Source organism: Nerophis ophidion, linkage group LG01, assembly GCF_033978795.1.
Source record: "Nerophis ophidion isolate RoL-2023_Sa linkage group LG01, RoL_Noph_v1.0, whole genome shotgun sequence".
NCBI lineage: Eukaryota > Metazoa > Chordata > Actinopteri > Syngnathiformes > Syngnathidae > Nerophis > Nerophis ophidion.
This window is the reverse complement of record NC_084611.1, coordinates 19,261,332-19,273,782: the sequence shown is the minus strand read 5'-3', so window position 1 is coordinate 19,273,782 and position 12,451 is coordinate 19,261,332. Positions and strand designations below refer to the sequence as shown.

General features: G+C 39.4%; 1 protein-coding gene across 2 annotated transcripts in view; it reads left to right on the top strand.

The window, feature by feature from the left end:
• Positions 1-12,451, top strand: part of cemip2 (cell migration inducing hyaluronidase 2) — a 105,824-nt gene that overhangs the window by 19,352 nt on the left and 74,021 nt on the right. Inside the window, exons 2-4 of one of the 2 annotated variants that reach the window (XM_061897827.1) lie at positions 1,909-2,276; positions 2,372-2,512; positions 9,595-10,162. In XM_061897827.1, coding sequence (XP_061753811.1) covers positions 1,940-2,276; positions 2,372-2,512; positions 9,595-10,162 — 1,046 coding nt within the window. In that variant the 5' untranslated portion in view covers positions 1,909-1,939. Of the gene's footprint in view, positions 1-1,908; positions 2,277-2,371; positions 2,513-9,594; positions 10,163-12,451 lie in introns of those variants that run through there. The other variant, XM_061897836.1, reaches the window with a different exon arrangement.

Sequence of the window (12,451 nt, the reverse complement as noted above, 5' to 3'; positions counted from 1 at the left end):
GAAATTATTGGACACTCAAGACAGCCATCACGTTATGTTCTTTATAAGTGTATGTCAACTTTTGACCACAACTGTATGTGCTCTATAATTAAGGAGCTGGTCGGATCTCTTGTTGAGGTCAGCCACATTTTAGATTTATTTGCATTACTTAATTTACAAAAAATAAATGGTAGATTATTGACGTTTATTAATCGATTTTACAATCGCCCATGTCCGAATTGCGATGCATCAAAAAGTCTATTTCCCCCACCTCTAAGTGCTTCAGAGAGCGAAGACATTATGGATAAAACGTGAAAAGTCACCTGGACAGTATGGCACTTTTTGTGATTTTTATCAAAATGGACCGTAGTCAGACCAAAGACCACGCCGCCTTAGCCGCGCTCACCCTGTAGAGCACAGCTGTAACTTTCTGGCACGAAACCTGCAAAAAGTAGTACTTCTCAGGTTTCTCAGTTTAGTTTTTCACACTTTGCACTTTTTTTCTTACACTTTATTGAGAATTTCTTACATTTTCCATTTTTTTTTTTTTTTTTAATTCTGAAAAAAATACTTGTAAATTAAACTTTTTGTGAACATACCAGATCCGCTTTGGACTGGACTCTCGCGACTGTGTTGGATCCATTATGGATTGAACTTTCACAGTATCATGTTAGACCCGCTCGACATCCATTGCTTTCCTCCTCTCCAAGGTTCTCATAGTCATCATTGTCACCGATATCCCACTGGGTGTGAGTTTTCCTTGCCCTTATGTGGGCCTACCGAGGATGTCGTAGTGGTTTGTGCAGCCCTTTGAGACACTAGTGATATAGGGCTATATAAGTAAACATTGATTGATTGATTGATATTATTTTGAGGCCATGTCACCCAGGCCTTCCTGGAAAGCATGGCACTTTTTTGTATTATTTCAAAAGGACTAATGTGGTCTGTAAATGATGCAAGGCGCTCGTCCCCACCAAGACCGCTAATACCACACCTCCTCACCCTGTAGAGCAGTGGTCCCTAACTTTTTTTGTAACTGCGGACCGGTCAACGCTTGAAAATTTGTCCCATGGACCGGGGGGGTTATTTTGTTTTTGTTTTTTTCATAAAGAATTACAATCATGTGTGCTTACGGACTGTATCCCTGCAGACTGTATTGATTTATATTGATATATGATGTATATATAGTGTTTTTTATGTTGATTTAATAAAAAAAAAACAAAAAAAACAAATATATATATATTTTTTTATTTCTTGTGCGGCCCGGTACCAATTGGTCCCGGTGGTTGGGGACCACTGCTGTAGAGCACAGCTGTAACTTCCTGGCACGAAACCTGCAGAAAATAGTTCTTCTCAGGTTCCTCTATGTTTACATTTTCACAGTTTGCACTATTTTCTTACACTGTATGAAGCAATTCTTACATAATCCTTCATTTTAAGAGCGAATTGTTAAGTGTTCAATGTGATTTTACTCTTTTGTTGACATTGAGTGTTTTCCATGCTTGTGTTGACTTTTCCTTTCTGCCTTGATAGCTGAGGGGATTATATTCGGAGGAAAGTTACATTTCAATAAAACATTTTTAATTGTTTTAATTTAACATTTTTCCTCTGCTCCTAGTTTTTCCATAGGTCATAAAAAAAATCAATATCAATACATTGAGAGATGTAAAACACTTATATTGTGATACAGTTTTCAGCTGTATTTCTGACTCGCATGTTTGAGTAGCATTGATTAATTCAGCGTTGCCGTGAACAAAAACGCAAACCTGACTCAAATTATTCGTCCCTTGCATGCAACAGTTGCAAAAACATTCCATATTTTTCTAATGTTTTGCCTCCACAGTGGCTCGACCCTTGCCTTGTTGTCGAAAGGATGTTATTGTTTTTCTGACTTTTGCTCGCCGCCTCTCTCTTTTGGTTTCCTTTCAGATAGCAGCAGGCGTCAGCAGACGTAAATATCATGCCGACAAGTGATGGTCCGAGCCGCTTCCCCGTCTTTGCGGCGCCCCCCCAAGGACACCACCCGCGTCCTCCGGGTTATGTTCCCGGGCGGGTGGCTCCGGTCCGCTCGCCGCCACCGGCCAAAGCGCCTCCTCCGCCGCCACTGATCAAACCTCAGGGCCTGGCGCCACAGAGACAGGCCACTTTCAGCCTTACAGACGGCAACCAGGGCAGAGAACATGCTCAGAGCCTGCAGCAGAGAAAAAACACGCTCATCTGCTTAGGGGTATCTATGGGTGCCTTCCTGTTGACCCTCATACTCATCCTTAGTCTTACCAGCGGGGACATTTTAGATGGTGAGTGTTGTGTATTAGCTCCTAATTTAGTAGCACAGGTGTTGTACAGATGCTGAATGCGCTCTTATTTTAATTTTTTTTAAATATTTTTATAGAGAATTGCCCTGACCACAACCCTTCTTTGAGCGACTGGAACCCGGGCCACCAACCACAAACGGCGGCTGTTGTCAGGAGGGGAGATTTATTTCGACTGGAGTCTTCAGCGACTTTCCGTTCACTCACTATCCAATCAGGAGGTAAGCCATGAAGTCATCGTTGGTAGTGGTGGGAATCGTCAGGCAACTCACAATTCCATTTGAGTCCGATTCTTATGGCAACGATTTGAGTCAGAATCGATTTTCTTAATACAGTGGAACCTCCATCCATCCATCCATCCATGCATTTTCTACCGCTTATTCCCTTTGGGGTCGCGGGAGGCGCTGATGCCTATCTCAGCTACAATTGAGCGGAAGGCGGGGTACACCCTGGACAAGTCGCCACCTCATCGCCGGGCCAACACAGATAGACAGACGACATTCACACTCACATTCACACACTAGGGCCAATTTAGTGTTGCCAATCAACCTGTACCCACGTGCGTGTTTTGGAGGTAGGAGGAAGCCGAAGTACCCGTAGGGAACACCCACGTAGTCACGGGGAGAACATGCAAACTCCACACAGAAAGATCCCGAGCCAGGGATTGAACCCATTCAGGACCTTTGTATTGTGAGGCAGACGTGCTGCCCCAGTGGAACCTCGATTTCACAAACTAAAATTGGTTCTTGAACATGGTTCACCAACCATAACGCTCATATCATGTTAGACCCGCTCGACATCCATTGCTTTCCTCCTCTCCAAGGTTTTCATAGTCATCATTGTCACCGACGTCCCACTGGGTGTGAGTTTTCCTTGCCCTTATGTGGGCCTACCGAGGATGTCGTAGTGGTTTGTGCAGCCCTTTGAGACACTAGTGATTTAGGGCTATATAAGTAAACATTGATTGATTGATTGATATGGTGCAGGGGTTGGCAAATCAAACAGTTGAAAGCGCTAAAATGCAAAATACTGTATAACCTGTCTGGAACCGCAAAAAAATTAAAAACCTTATAAATCTTATAATGAAGGCAACACATGATCTAAGTGTCTATTAGCCTACTATCAAAATTACTTTAAAAGTCTTATATAAGTGTTATAATGATGCCAACACATGATATAAGTGTCTATATTAGCGGTGTTAAAAGCCTACTGAAACCCACTACTACCGACCACGCAGTCTGATAGTTTATATATCAATGATGAAATATTAACATTGCAACGCTTGCCAATACGGTCGGTTTAGTTGACTAAATTTCAATTTTAAATTTCCCGTGAGGTATCCTGTTGAAAACGTCGCCGAATGAGGACGCGTGCACGTGACGTCACGGACTGTCAGGAAATATTAGCTCAGCACCAGTTACGGCTAAAAGTCGTCTCTTTTCATCGCATAATTCCACAGTACTTTGGACATCTGTGTTGCTGCGATTTGTTCAATTTAATAATGGAGACTATAAAGAACAATGCTGTTGGTGGAAAGCGGTGTATTGCAGCTGTCTTTAGCACCGAGACACAGCCGGTGTTTCTTTGTTTTTAACACAGAGCGGTCAAGCGAACATGTTTCTCTACGTCAACCAGCATGTTTTTGGATGGGAAAATTGTGATATATATCTTACCGGAGACATCATTGGATGGGGGTGGTATAGCTCGGTTGGTAGAGCGGCCGTGTCAGCAACTTGAGGGTTGCAGGTTCGATCCCCGCTTCCGCCACCCTAGTCACTGCCGTTGTGTCCTTGGGCAAGACACATTACCCACCTGCTCCCAGTGCCACCCACACTGGTTTAAATGTAACTTAGATATTGGGTTTCACTATGTAAAGAGCTTTGAGTCACTAGAGAAAAGCGCTATATAAATATAATTCACTTCCCTTCACTTATTCGTCCTCCTGCAGTAGCTGTTTAAAAGGCAGCTGTGAGCTTGGCTCCTCGGCTTCTCTCTGAGACACTGCGTGTTCACCGCAGCCATCCGACCTCGAGGTATGTCTTTACAATCTCACTAAAACACTATTAAAACAATAAGCAGATAAGGGATCTTCCAAAATGATCCCAGTAAATGTGTCTAATTACATCTGAAACGCTCACACTGCCGCCGCCCGGAACCGTCGCTTTTTATTTTATTTTTTTTCTAGTCCTTCGCTATCAATATCATCATCCACAAATCTTTCATCCTCGCTCAAATTAAAGGGAAATTGTCGTTTTCTCGGTCCGAATAGCTCTTGCTGCTGGAGACTCCCATTATAAACAATGTGAGGACGTAAGGAGCCCTCACCCTTGTGACGTCATCGTCTGCAACTTCCGGTAAAGGCAGGGCTTTTTTATCAGCACCAAAAGTTGCGAACTTTATCGTCGATGTTCTCTACTAAATCCTTTCAGCAAAAATATGGCAATATCGCAAAATGATCAAGTATGACACATAGAATGGACCTGCTATCCCCGCTTAAATAAGAAAATCTCATTTCAGTAGGCCTTTAACCTCCTATCAAAAAGACTCTAAAAGACTTATATAAGTGGTGTAATGAAAGCAACGCTGATATAAGTGTCTATATTAGCTATATCAACCTACTATCAAAATGACTTCAAAAGTCTTATATAATTTGAGTTGAGTTTGAGTTTATTTGGAGCATGCAAGCATACAACATGATACATCACAACTTCCAGTTTCTCTATTCAACATGTTTGAAAAGGAGTAGGAAGAAGCAGACCTTATTTAATCCTACAACTTTTCTTTTACATAACAGTTGCTAAAACCTTTGTCCACTTCCTGTTCTCAATTTATTCACAATATACTCCGAGTAATCACAATAAAAGTAAATAAATAAATAATACTCTGTGAAGTAAGTTACATTTCCTATGGTGAGATGAGTAAGATTTTTTTCAAAATGAATGGATGGATTGAATAAATTCAGAATGTTTATCATGGTTTTTCTTCTTTGTACTTTGTAAACACTTTAAGTTTGAAGAGTTTCTTTAAGTAGATCATACTAGGATGTACTAGGATGACAGGGGATGCAAAACAATAACAATGCAATACGTTTTCATAACATGGTCACTACTGCCTACTTTGTCTTGTTATATTCTTATTTTACTGTTATATTTTTATTCCCATTGTTGCTTTTTAGTTTTTATTCTTATTGTAATATTTCTCTATTTTGTTTCCATTTAAACCCCCATTATTTACTTTTTACTTTTATTTCAATTGATCTCAACTCTGTACACTGCTGCTGGAATTGTAATTTTCCTGAAGGAATCAATAAATTTCTATCTATCTATCTATCTATTAGTAAATTGTTTGATTTCTTTGCTTAATCCATTCCATAATTTAATTCCACAAACAGATATACTTAAAGTCTTAAGTGTTGTACGTGCGTACAAATGTTTAAAATTACATTTTTCTCTAAGATTATTTCTCCTCTTTTTTTGAGAAGAATTGTTGTATATTATTGGGTAGCAGGTTGTAGTTTGCTTTGTGTATAATTTTAGCTGTTTGCAAAATTCACTGTCGTGGAATTTCAGTATTTTTTATTTAATAAATAAGGGGTTTGTATGTTCTTTATATCCAACATTATGTATTATTCTAACTGATCTTTTTTGTTACACCGTTAATGAATGATCAATCAATCAATGTTTATCTATATAGCCCTAAATCACAAATGTCTCAAAGGACTGTACAAACCATTACGACTACTACATCCTCGGAAGAACCCACAATGATGTGTACTTTAGTAATTATTTCCCCGTATTTCTACACAATAACTCAGATATGGTAACACTAGTGAGCAGTAGAGAATACGGAGTGATTTTTGGTCTTGGACATGTTTTGCTTTATTCATTGTTGATGTGTTTCTTGCTACTTTATGTTGTATATTTTTTACATGAGATTTCCAGTTCAATTTATCATCAATCATTATACCTAGAAATTTGGTTTCATTTACTCTTTCAATTTCTATTCCGTCTATTGTATTTGTGTTTGACTTTCTCTTCTACTATTACCAAATAGCATTATTTTAGTTTTACTGAGATTCAACGATGGTCTTTTTTTGTTAAACCATCTTTTTAATTTGTTAATTTCTTCTGTTATTTGTATTATCTTCTGTTTGTTCTCTCCTGATCAAAACGCTGTTGTATCATCCGCAAGTATTACTAACCATAAATATTTTGTAACTTTCCAAATTTCATTTATATACAGATTGAATAATTTTGGTCCTAATATTGATCCCTGAGGTACACCACATGATATATTTAGCGTTAGTGTGTTCGCCTAGCTTCATGTATTTCTTCCTGTTCGTTAAATAATTTCTAATCCAGTTTAAGACTAACCCTCTGATGCCATATCGTTCTAGGATTTTGATGAAAATATTGTGATTAATTGTGTCCAATGCTTTAGTTAGATTTTACAACACTGCTGCCGCACATTTTTTACTATCTATTGCATTGGTAATTTCTTCTGTAATGTCAATTAAAGCCACCGAAGTTGAAACTTTAGCTTTGTATCCATATTGTTTCTCATCGAGTATTCTATTTTTGTTTGTGAAACTCTGTAGTCTGTTATTGAACAGTTTTTCAATGAATTTAGAAAATTGTGGAAGTAAAGAAACAGGTCTATAATTTGTAAATTGGTGTCGATCAGATATAACAGATAATGTGTCATGAGAAATGCAAATTTAAATTCAATACACAGAGGACATAAGTAAAGGACATTAAATTAGCTCAAATATACCTACAAATGAGGCATAATGATGCACTATGTACTTACAGCTAGCCTAAATAGCATGATAGCATTGATTAGCTTTCAGCCTTGCACTGAAAGAATATGCCTGATTTGCACTCCCAACAAGTCAATAACATCAACAAAGCTCACGTTTGTGCATTCATGCACAGCATAAAATGTTTGGTGGACAAAATTAAAAGTGGCATAACACACGTCTTTCTGTGGCAACGTTGGAGAAAGTTGTACGTGTTCAAGGGCTGCCGAAATTAGTAGGACAAAATGGTGCTCGCTAAATACTAGCATCAGTGAAGCATGTTTAATACAAATATATGTGTCAAGTTTGTCCTCTGACAATAACGACAGTATATGAAAGCATATTTTTCCTTCATCTTTTTGCACTTTCATACATTTTTGAAAAACCTACAGGAAGCCACTGGGGCGGCTCTGACCCCCGGTATACTGAAACATATTTCCCCATAAGAAACAATGTAAACATGAATAATTGGTTCGAGCCTCAACAAAAGTCCTTATTTAATAATAAAAAATGCACACTTTAAAGACACTAACGTGTATGTATACTGTATATGAGGGCTGCAAGATTTTGAGAAAAATACTAACTGCGATTTTTTTTCTCCAAAATTTTATTTTTGCACTTGTATATTTTGAAAATTAAAATGCATAAAACTGCAAAAATAATGAGTGAAGGAATAGCTGTTACATTTTGACTGTCAATCAACACATTCTCTTTTGATATTTTGTCTACTATATATATTCTGCAACAGGACATTTGGCTTTAAAATCCTTTTCCTCCTAATTTGTGTCGGTCTTCAGCCCTTCTCACCGGCGAGTCGTGTTATTAACCACACAAATTAAAACCTCGATGTCTATTTCGATTAATTGTGTAGCTCTACTGTATATGTATCAAAGCAACATAATCTCTTTTTTTATCCAAACACAACAGCTAGCTTAACTGTCAACACACACACAAGTCTCTTTGGTGCTCTCCAAAATATTACCAAATATGTTGCTACAATAATAAACAAAAATAGCAAATCTTTTCACGTTGTGCTTTTGAACATTTTTGGCATGTTTAACAGTCTGGGAGTGATGAACAAGCCATCGCGAGCGTTACAGGGTTTCCCCTTAATGTAATTGAATGAGGCGCGGCGCCGTTTTATTACAGCCACACCTTTTTAAAAGTTTTTTTTTTTCCACTTGAACAATTTAAAGTATTACAATGTATTGCAGTCCCTATAGAAAAATCACACAAAGTCCGCCACTATTTTTAACTTTTATTACCAATCTTATGATAACAAATAGCACAATTCCAACAGGTTTTACCTCCTGTGCAAAAACTTTTATATCCGTGAGTCTGCGCTTCCCCAGACACACACTTCCTCATTTTCCGCCAAACACCTTTTGAGGTACGTATTTGTAAACATGGGAAAAGTTAACATCAAATCCAAACAACACGAACATAAAATATTAACATTAGCTGACCATTACAGTATGAATTCATATATATATATATATATATATATATATATATATATATATAATGGATTAGATTTATATCGCGATTTTCTATTGTTAGGTACTCTAAGCGCTCACTGTGAAGTGGCAACCCATCATTCATTCACACCTGGTGGTGGTAAGCTACATCAGTAACCACAGCTGCCCTGGGGTAGACTGACGGAAGCGTGGCTGCCAGTTTGCGCCTACGGCCCCTTCGACCACCACCAATCATTCATTCATCATTCATTCACCAGTGTGAGCGGCACCGGGGGCAAGGGTGAAGTGTCCTGCCCAAGGACACAACGGCAGAGATTTGGATGTCAATAGCTGGGAAGCGAACCTGCAACCCTCAGGTTTCTGGCACGGCCGCTCTACCCACTACGCCATGCCGCCCCATGGCGTAGTGGGGCGGCATGTATGTATGTATACACATACATACATACATACATACATGTATGTGTATATTTATATATGTATGTATGTATATATATATATATATATATATATATATATATATATATATATATATATATATATATATATATATATATATTAAAACCAATGCATGATAACAGATTTGTTTTTAAATGTATGTATACATTTTCTGACCGTTTTTATAGAAATATGATAAGATTAAACTGTTATAGAACGTCATGGTGACCACGCCCCCACTACCAGAGGTGTCTTGGCAGTCTAGGGGAGACCCTGCGTTTGCGCAAACGTGTCTCGGTACTGCGAACTCTTTGCTGTGATAAAGGTCACCACTGGCATATTTTTCCAAAAAATGCTCCACCCTGTGTATGAAGATAGACATTTAGCCGCTAGCCATACAATTTGTCAGCCAGAGGGCATTGCTTTTGTGATCAGCATTACGAGACAATAAACGGCAATGGCGATTACATTCCTTTTTCACGAAATGGGGCCGATATTGACCAAAGGGCGATCACATCCCTATTCTGCGTGTGTGTGTGTAGCGTCCTTTTACTGGATGGAAGCACTCACTCTTTTTATCCTTCTTTCACAGGCCGTGTAGTCTTTGCAGACAACGCCGACGGCTCCAAGAACATAACCTTGAGAACAGGACACATCTTGATTGAAAAAGGCGGAGCCCTTTACATCGGCGCACCGAAATGTCGCTACCGTTCCCACGCCGCCATCGCCCTGACAGGGCGCTCCGACAGCAAAGAAATACCAGAAGTACCTGACCTGGGACGAAAGTTCATCGGGGTCATGAGTGGCGGGACCCTGGAGCTCCACGGCACAGAGCGAGTTTCCTGGTCTCTGTTGACCCAGAGCGTGCCGGCCTCGGGCCTGACGACGGGAGGCTACGCTTTCCAGCGCAACTTCAGCAGAGGCATCAACCTGCGCGTGGTGGACCAGGACACGTCCGATATCCTGCTCAGGGAACGATACGACACCCACGAATCACGAAACGACAGTCGACGACTCACCCAGCTGCTCCGCGGCCTGCCGGTGGGTCGCATTGTCACACTCGCTGTTGGAGACTCAGCCGTCAAAAGTCTTCTGGAGGAAACCAAGAAGGCGATTGAAGAGACGCTTGGCAGCAGCTATGTCTATGACCTCAAGTACAGGTGAGGAAGCTTGTTGCAAACTCTGTGGATTTGCTGTTGTACGGTATACCGGTACTAGTAAAGTACCGCAATACTAATGAATCATAAACGGTACTATACTACCTCTGAAAATGACCTATTCCTCCCTTTTTTATGACACTGCTGGTTTTACAAGCAGAGGAGCATGTTTGGCAATGCATAATCACGGATTGCTTATAAGCAAACAGTGTGGAGACATTAAAGGGAGAATGGACGCATTCTGGCTTAAAAAAGTTACGATAAAGGTGAAGCTATAACACTGAAACGCCCTTATGAAGAGGTACTTTAAACATGGCATGGTAGCAAGCGGCTAACGTCCATCCGCAGTCGGCAGTATTTAAGTACATACATAAGTAATTTATAAGTACAAACCCCGTTTCCATATGAGTTGTGAAATTGTGTTAGATGTAAATATAAACGGAATACAATCATTTGCGAATCATTTTCAACCCATATTCAGTTGAATATGCTACAAAGACAACATATTTGATGTTCAAACTGATAAACATTTTTTTTTGCAAATAATCATTAACTTTAGAATTTGATGCCAGAATAACGTGACAAAGAAGTTGGGAAAGGTGGCAATAAATACTGATAAAGTTGAGGAATGCTCATCAAACACTTATTTGGAACATCCCATAGGTGTGCAGGCAAATTCGGAACAGGTGTGTGCCATGGTTGGGTATAAAAACAGCTTCCCAAAAATAGCTCAGTCTTTCACAAGAAAGGATGGGGCGAGGTTCACCTCTTTGTCCACAACTGCGTGAGCAAATAGTCAAACGCTTAAAGGACAATGTTTCTCAAAGTGCAATTGCAAGAAATTTAGTGATTTCAACATCTACGGTCCATAATATCATCAAAAGGTTCAGAGAATCTAGAGAAATCACTCCACGTAAGCGGCATGGCCGGAAACCAACATTGAATGACCGTGATCTTCGATCCCTCAGACGGCACTGTATCAAAAACCGAAATCAATCTCTAAAGGATATCACCACATGGGCTCAGGAACACTTCAGAAAACCACTGTCACTAAATACAGTTCGTCGCTACATCTGTAAGTGCAAATTAAAGCTCTACCATGCATCGCGAAAGCCATTTATCAACAACATCCACAAACGCCGCCGACTTTTGGAATGGGGTTGCAATAGTGCCCCAGGTATGGGTAACTTACACATCTGTGAAGGCACCATTAATGCTGAAAGGTACATACAGGTTTTGGAACATAAGTGCAGTCTTTTTCTTAGACACCCCTGCTTATTTCAGCAAGACAATGCCAAGCCACATTCAGCACGTGTTACAACAGCGTGGCTTCGTAATAAAAGAATGCACGTCCCTTCCTGGCCCGCCTGCAGTCCAGACCTGTCTCCGATCAAAATTGTGTGCCGCATTATGAAGCGTAAAATACGACAGCAGAGACTGTTGAACGACTGAAGCTCTACATAAAACAAGAATGGGAAATAATTCCACTTTCGGAGCTTCAACAATTAGTTTCCTCAGTTCCCAAACGTTTGATGTAACACAGTGGTGAAAATGCTCTTTCCCAACTACTTTGGCGCGTGTTGCAGCCATGAAATTCTAAGTTAATTATTATTTGCAAAAATAAAAAAAATAAAAGTTTGCGTTTGAACATCAAATATCTTGTCTTTGTAGTGCATTCAATTGAATATGGGTTGAAAAGGATTTGCAAATCATTGTATTTATATTTACATCCAACACAATTTCCCAACTCATATGGAAACGGGGTTTGTAGATATGTGCTGAGTTGCAAAAAACAGATTTAAAAAGCTGCCAAAAATCATTTGTTATATAAGCTTACCAGTCAAAACTACCGTATTTTCCAGACTATAACGTGCACCAATATATAAGCCACACCCACTAAATAAATACAATAAAATAAAAACATGTTTCCATATACAAGCCGCTAATATATATGTTGTGAAATATGTTGTTTACAAAGAAAGATTTTGTAAATGTTTGTTTACATACCGTAATTGTTTCCAAACGGTATCTGTAACGCGGCAGTAAAACGGTCGATCAAACAAAACAGAAGTAATCGTCTTGGACCCACTAGCTGTGAAAGCTCGCTCTCCAATCAGCTAAACAGACTCAATAACTCCACGGTGACGTTTTGGTGAATTTACTGAGGAATTTGTGGAAAATGCCGTTGTAAGTTAATACTAACCCAGACACTCGTAGACGTGTTAGCATATTAGCTAAAGCTACCGACACTACCTTCATAACATTACGATAGCACGTATTCATGAAAACGCT